The sequence below is a fragment of the Cyprinodon variegatus genome, unplaced genomic scaffold, assembly GCF_000732505.1.
Source record: "Cyprinodon variegatus isolate N-32 unplaced genomic scaffold, C_variegatus-1.0 Scaffold157, whole genome shotgun sequence".
NCBI lineage: Eukaryota > Metazoa > Chordata > Actinopteri > Cyprinodontiformes > Cyprinodontidae > Cyprinodon > Cyprinodon variegatus.
Window position 1 is genome coordinate 102,064 of NW_015150610.1, and position 8,157 is coordinate 110,220.

Here is an 8,157-nt window from a genome sequence, read left to right on the forward strand (position 1 = left end):
TGTTATTGCTGGCCCTGGGGCTGTTTGCCTCCTTGCTAAACTGCTTTCATAAGCTTAACACCAAAGCCTACTTAGATGTCTATTAGACCCTTTAAATATCATACAGCTGGCCTTGCAATCATGATCAAATCACAACACTGATGGGGTTCTCAGCTTCTAGAGCCAGAAATTGTTTTCTTTCTGCAGGTAGATGACCATTTTTTAAAGGTTAAGTGTTTAAAATGAGTCCTTGTGATGCAGCAGCAGCCTGCCCATGAAGGCCCATGAAGGATGATATTGAATCCAGCACAAACAGATCAATGTAAGATCCTAGCAGTCATGCTTATAAAACAACGTGCTTCATGTTCTTCTCTCTGTAGGGGCTTTAGAAGAAAGAAGCATTTCCTGCCATGGTTCCAGCTGGGAGTGATTTAGACATTGGTAAAATCCAGCTCTGGCATTTGTTTCCTCAGGGAAGTTCAGAGGGCTATGTAAACCAACAATGTAACAGTAACCCTCATGGTAACCCTGCTCATTCAGATTCATTTTGTGCTGGTTTATTTAACGTGAGTGTGCTCACCATCAATTATTGTGTTAGTTTAATTCATGGTGACTTTCAAAAGTAATTATTTTCCTGGTAATAAAGTTAACCCATGGCTGCCAAACAATCAGATCATTGCACATATACAGAGGATTTTAGAAGTGTATGCACCTCTGCTGTCCACATTATCAACATAATTTGAAAGTAAAATTATCTGAATGCAAAAATAATTGTAAGGGAAAATAATAAAAAGTGCACACTGTTTAACTAGTGATTTGTGGATTTTTTTTTAAATTAAATTTCAGCAACTATACTTCTCTTAGAGGTCTTTCATCATGCCAGAGTTTTATCTGGTCACTTTGCCATCTTTACATTTTTGACTGTCCAATCTACAAAAAAATATCTGATACACAGAGCTTCTAAGGTGGCTTGATGTATTATTGGATTGATTTAGGTCCTTCATTTTTTAAGTTCACTGAAACATTTTTCATCTCTCCTGATGGAGACATTGTTTGGATGGTTTGGATGATGCTATCATGGTGTTAAAAATCTAAACTGTTTTGCATCATCAGTCTTTGGGTCAAAATTGTATGGGTTTTGGTCCTATCTTTCACTCATCATTTATCTTAAATTTATCCCACAGTATGATGCTGCCACCAGTATGTTTCATTGTGGAGCCTCAGTATTATTCACGTGGTTTGATCAGACTGTAACACACAGAAAGTTTGCATCTTTACTCTGGAAAAAAACGCCTCACAGTCAGATTAGTCCCAATATTTGGATAAAGATCCAATTTTTCAAATGTTTTTATCTGTGTTTTCAACATAAAACAAATATCTGTCATATATGCCAACTTCAATATAAAATGGGAAAATTAATCTAAACTTGTCTTTTAATTAGTTTTGAAGGAACATTTAGTTGTCGGTTATTTGGACCTTGTGACTGTACTACAAAATGCTGATTTTTAGTAATTTAAAAGATATATTCCTAATATTCATTTAATTCACTTTATCTCTGTTGTTTAATGCACTAAACATTTTTCTTTCAATTTATTTCAAGGAATTGTATTTTCTGTACTATTCAAATACTTCTTAGTTGTTCTGATTATTTCCCAAAAAGTGTTCATATAAATTAACATTTTACTTAATGTTTATCTATTGCTAAATTTAATGATTGAATTATATTTTGCTTTTCTTTTTTTTTCTGTTTGATCTCTCATCAGGGTTTCAGAATCCATGTTATTTTTTTAAAAGCATTTTCCCATCTAGTTTAAATGGCTTCTTACCGTCATTATAATTAAAAAAATCTCTTTTTCTGGATCTTTGGACCAACATCACCTCTGTCAAACGCACACAGATTTACAACTCTGACTAAAAAGCCGTTATCTGACATTAATCCTTACTGGAGGGTCTTTGATGATATTTTCATTTAAGGTTTTACATTTGTTTTTACTTTCCTTTAAAAGGAACAAATATTGCATTAAACATTTTTTAAGATATTTTAAAATCTTTCGAGAAATAATACTGTCATTTCACTTAAAAAAGTGCATTTGTTGGCTCTATAGTATTCACTTTATTTAAAATACCTAGAGCCCTGTGAAGAAATAGTTTTAACACAAATTAAGGGCTAGTTATATTATCAAGTATTAAAAGACCTCCTCTGAATCCTAAATTGATTTCAGATATATTATACTTCTGCTGTAAACATAAATACTACTGACTAATTATTTTTGTTTGATATTGTATAGAATTTTTCTTAAGTCTGGAGGGCTGGTCTTGTCAGGCTTAAAAAATCCTGTACTCTGCTTTCTGCAGATACATGATAACAATCTAAAATTGTTGAAGCTAAGTGTTTTACAGGGTGGAGACAAATCAGAGCCTAATGTCCATGTTCTATAGACCATTTAAAGAGTCCATATTTACCTTCTCTGCCATCTGCTGGTACACTCTTCTTCATGTAAAGAATAAAAATGTCATATCCAAGATTATTAAGATATGCAGTAAGATCATGGGTGTTCAACAGAAAAACATGACTGAAATGTATGAAGAGCAGGTAATTAGGAAGGCTGAGTCCATCTTGGATTATTACACCAATCCCCTTCATAGCGAATTCCAGTTTCTACACTCTGGTTCCCGTTTTAAATATCCACCAGCTCGGACCAATAGATACAAACACTCCTTTATTCCCTCTACTGTTCAGCTGCTAAACTCTACTAGGAAAAGCAGATAGTCATATGTTGCATGCATATAGGCCTATGCTCTCATTCATCCCCTGCACTGCTTATTTATTTATTTTCACTTATTTATTTATTTTCTTCTCTCTTTTATCCACCTTACTTTTATCTTTTTGTAATATTTTATTTGTTTCTTGTGTTTCTTTTATTTTTATTTGTGAAATGTGAATGTGTGTATGAAAGGTGTACTGAACGGAACTACTGAACTCAGAGCACAATATCTGCCGGGCGACTTTAGTCCAGCTGCAAAGACACTATAGGACATTCATTAATGGGCTGTTGGAGCTAATTTAGAAGCCTGGTTAAGATCAGCTCACTATGCCATGGATAGTCTAGGCAACAATGAATGATTAGGAGGAAACAACTTACAGTCTTATGAAAAAGGGATTTTTAGTCATTGCTCAGTATTGCTGACTCACAGATGAAAGATTCATAACAGCTGCTATATACTATGATAAAACACATTTACAAGGGAAAGCAGAAATCAAGGTAATTTGTTTCAAGTTGTAAAAGGACAGAAGTTCTGTGGAAGACCCCATTTAGCCCCTTCTGAATATTGACTTAAAATTAGTCATTATTATTATTATTAGTAATAGTAGTAGCAATAGTAGTAGAAGTAGTTGATTAAATATTGTATTTAACATGCTGGTGAAGATTCTGGAATTGTATTTAACACCTATTTATAGTATAATTGTGTAATTTTTAATACTCAAATTAACTTTATCAATGTTGTTCTGCTTTCTCTTAGAAGAGAGAATAAATTTAAGAGGTCTATGTAAAATGCTGTCTGTATTCAAAGCAGAAGCACACGTTTGTTCAATAAGGATGAAAGAACCGTGCTCTTGTAACTCAATCTTCCTGTAGCAGACAGCTTTTCATTAAGGATCAGCGGGGTCCGCTCTTTAAACCAGGAGCATCAGGACAGATGGGATCTTGAAAAGCAAACAGAAATCTACTCAAATCAGGAGCGTGACAAAAAATGGCCTGAGGATTCCTGATTTCAATGAGTTCGGAGAAGCGAATGGCAGCAGTGTGTAAAGAGTAAAAACTCCTGCCCCACCTGTATTCATACTTAACACCTGTGCTTGCACAGTTTCTTTTTTTTTTTTTTATATGCGCCCCTCTGTGTTTGCCAGCTGAGGGCGCGGTGGTGAATTTCATGATGCTGGGGGTCAGAGGTTAAAGGTTAGGGGTACTCCAGCTGGCAGCTAGGGCTTCGTTGGACTCCAGTCAGGAGACATTCAGCGTCTGATGAAGGAGAAAGTCCGGGGGCTGAAGGGGGAAGTAAAGATGTTTGGGCCTCTATGTCTTTATGTTTGAAGATTCATGTTTGATGTTCTCTCCCTCTAGGCTTAATTTCTGGCATGAATCCTCCCAAAACATCTCACAGAAATGCCACTGAGGTTCTTGAAATAATTCAGTTTAATGTGGGAACTGAATAGTATTCCTAAGGAAACAGCAAGGAAATAAGATCAATATATTTTAAAAGAGAAAGCACTGGGTTTAATTTAGTGACATCAAAATAAAGGTGGTAATTTAAGAAAAGGATCAGGCATGTCAAATGCGTAAAAGAAAATTGAAAAACATGCATTACCCTTCCATGTCAATTATGCACCACCTTATTTTAGTTTTCCATCATTTCAATGGAGTTACCGTTATTATTTTTCACGTCATCTATACCAAATTCAATCTAATTGGATTGGAATCTACGTTGCATTTAATGCACCACTACAAGATGAATTGACAGATTCGGCGGTATTCATTGGCGGCAAATCATTGCAGCTTGGTGGCGGTGGCGTTAGCATAGTAGTATGGACGACAAGATGATTGAAAATGAACACAACGGAGATCTAGTCCTATTGGCAGACATCCATTTAAAATGTAGGCAACGGCATGAAAAAAGTGGTTTCTACTTTTACTTTTATACTTTAAGTAAATTTACAAGCATGTACTTTGTTACTTTTACTTGAGTAAAGAGGTTTAATCAGTACTTTCACTTTTACCAGAGTATTTTTTAACACAAGTATCTGTACTTTTACTCAAGTACGGAAAGTGAGTACTTTTGCCATCTCTGACCAATTAACAATACCTAATTCATCTCAAGGCACTTTGCACAGACAATTCAACTAGATCGCAGTCAGATTGGTAAAAAGTTGATAAATTCTTCATTCTTTGCTATCATATTTTCATACAAACTCATTTGCACACATTTAAGTTAAATTTAGCTTTAGATAAAAAACCAGGGAAGTATTAGTGATCCATCCATCTTCTTCCACTTATCCAGGGTTGGGTCGCAGGGGTAGCAGCTTCAGTAGGGATCCCAGACGTTCCTCTCCCCAGCCACTTGGGCCAGCTCATCCAGGGGAATCCCAGGCCACCCGAGAAACATAGTCCCTCCAGTGTGTCCTGGGTGTCCTTCTGGGTCTCCTCTCAGTGGGACATGCCCGGAACACCTCACCAGGGAGGCATCCTAATCAGATGCCGAAGCCACTTCAACTGGCTCCTCTCGATGTGGAGGAACAGCGGCTCCACTCTGAGTCCTCCCCGGATGACTGAGCTCCTCACCCCATCTCTAAAGCTTGTATCCAGGTATTAGTTATATCAGGTTGAAAAGTCAAAAGTGTTTTATATGTATTTTTCCAAACATTTACCCAGAAAGGAGGTTTTGAAATAAAACAGACTGTGGTTCCCCCTTTTTTTTTTTTTTTTTCCAGCATTTGGTAAATCCTTTAAATTACTGAAGAGAGCCACATGTGCCGCTTGTTGGCATGAAATGTGTTTGATTTAATAGAGTTTTCCAAAACATTAGCTTTCCTCAAGTGGAAAATCTTTTTAATGAGAAGTGCACAAAACACTGTAAATAGCCATTAGACATACTTTAACAGCTCCCACATGTTTACTGTGTTTATGAGGGGTGTGTCTGAGAGAGAAGTTTCTTGGACCTGTTTCTGCTTAAGGAGAAGCTGAGGAAGACCACCTCAGCTATTCCTTCAGAATATTTAGTCTTAAATATGTTATTTTGATGACTGACCAAGCCGAAACTGTGTAAGTTCAGCTTTGCTGCTGTGGACAAAAAGATGAATGACAATTTTGTGTGCCTCCCTCTGACAAACGCCCAAGTGCCCTGTCATCTGTTACAGTACATCAGACTTTCCCTCTGCTGCAGAGCTGTGCAGCCCCGTTTCCATCCCCTACTAATATTGGTTGGAGGCTGTAATGAGAATTATATGCAGTCGTCAGGTAGCTCCAGATCCCATATTATCAAAACTCTATTTTACTCACCTTAAAAAAATCTCTTAGAAATGAATTTCTTAGAAATGTTGAAAGATAGATTATTTTTCCTCTGTTCTTCTATGGAGGTCCTTCCTTTGTGCCGTGTAATTATTGCTCTAAACTCCATTAGATGTCTGATGTGTGTTTAATGAATGTTGGTGAAGCATCAGTTAAGTTAATTGCAGATCATTGAGGTAATTTTAGTCATTTAGAAAACCCCAGATTTCCAACTGTTATGAGTGTCGGGGGAATTTGACTGAGGACTTAGTGAGCAGACAGAGCTGTGGTTAGCCTCAAATAGAGCCCTGCTGCAGGGCGACTTTTATGGGATTTTCTTACAGTAATGATGCTCATCATCAGGTGTCAGATTATTGTTTTAGTGAGCTGAAGTTTCTTTTATGTTTTTCCTTCTCTTTTATAACAAAGACCCGTACAAACTGTGCCTCAGCTTAGTGTGGAGTCTTCTGTCTCCAGCTGACTGCCACCTGTTAAATAATATGTTCTCTATTTGTTTCTTTAACCAGCAGAAATTGCTTTGTTACGATGGTACACGACAGCTGCATTATAAACCTGCTGCTATTATTAACTAAGTACCAATAAACTATGCTTTAATCACAGTTAAAAGAAACATAATGAAAAGGTATTTCTATTCCCTGTATCACACACTTACACATAACACTTTATTCTTCTGTACATGTGATTCAGTAAACATGTTTAGTATATGTTTGTATGTTTTCTAACCCACTGTTAATATCATGGTTCAGTTCTACTATTCAAATAGTAAAAGACAAACATCTGATGCAATAAATAACAATTTCTAATGCATTTTTTCTGCGCTGGTGTCAAAAATGAACAATTCACGAAGTCTTGGGACCGGCAACTGGTACACATTACTGTTAATAACAGCTTAATGGCTGTTTTTAATGCACCGTATAGACCAGATAGAGAATGGTGACTCACTTACAGCTGACTTCACTAAGGTACATGACTACAAAGGTCAAGAAAACACAGAAGAAAACACAGGTTTATTGTTGGGACTTTGGTCCTTTTCTTTCCACTGCAGGTTAACTTGGGGAGAGTTCCTCATTACAAAGCTGACTACAGACGTAGACGCCATGATCCGGTATGCAAGTTAAAGATCTCTTAAAATAGTTATTGGAATATACTTGAACTCTAATTAATTTAATGTCTTTTTATGTACAGAATTTCTTTCATATTCAGCGTTTTGCTGATATTCAGTGCTAATGCAAAGCCAATGGTAAGTATATATGGGTGCTGTTCAGATCAAATGATAAAAACTTTTAAGAGTTTTTTTTTTTGGTGATAGATGACTAATATTTGCTCTCCTCTTCAGAAAAAAATGTCAGACGAACTCTTGAAGAAAATGGTTGTGTAAGTTGACATTTTCTCTAATTAAAGGTATGATTATGTGGACTCCTAGGATGAAGGCTGAGAATGCATTTTTTTTAAATCACAGGTCCCTTGATGAAAAAGGGAAAATGGCCTGGGGAGCTGAGGTGGAGCCTCCAGAGGACATGGATGGTATTCATTATGAGATTGACCCCAGTATGAAGATCTGGAAAAACATGAAGATCAGCGAACATCACCTGAAGCCTGAGGAGGATCTGGATGAGATGTACCATCCTTCAACTCTTGACCTTCAATCTCAGATCAGAAAATTTGAACAAAAAGCTGAAAAGAAGAATGAGCACCAGCATTCACCTGCAAAGATGGAGCAAATGAGGGAGGTGAGAATTCATCTTCAGCCTGAGGAAGACATGGATGACCTTCACCACAAAGATCTCCTCCTACCAGCACTTAAACCAGGCCTGGTTCGCGCTGCTGTTGATTTGCCATCTCAACGAAAGTACTTGAAGCCAGAGGAGGACCTGGATGATCTTTATCATAGAAAACTCCTCCTCCCAGTGGTTCAACAAGAGGTCCGTGAAGCTCCTGCTGTCCTTCCTTCTCAAAGGAAGTACACCAAGCCAGAGGAGGACCTGGATGATCTTTATCATAGAAAACTCCTCCTCCCAGTGGTTCAACAAGAGGTCCGTGAAGCTCCTGCTGTCCTTCCTTCTCAAAGGAAGTACACCAAGCCAGAGGAGGACCTGGATGATCTTTATCATAG

General features: G+C 37.2%; 1 protein-coding gene across 1 annotated transcript in view; it reads left to right on the top strand.

Annotated features, from left to right (window-relative positions):
* Positions 1-7,053: 7,053 nt before the first annotated feature.
* The window catches only part of LOC107086573, a 1,258-nt gene continuing 154 nt past the window's right edge, over positions 7,054-8,157 (top strand). The window contains exons 1-4 of the mRNA XM_015377616.1: positions 7,054-7,149; positions 7,230-7,284; positions 7,381-7,418; positions 7,504-8,131. Coding sequence (XP_015233102.1) covers positions 7,142-7,149; positions 7,230-7,284; positions 7,381-7,418; positions 7,504-8,131 — 729 coding nt within the window. The 5' untranslated portion in view covers positions 7,054-7,141. The remainder of the gene's footprint in view (positions 7,150-7,229; positions 7,285-7,380; positions 7,419-7,503; positions 8,132-8,157) is intronic.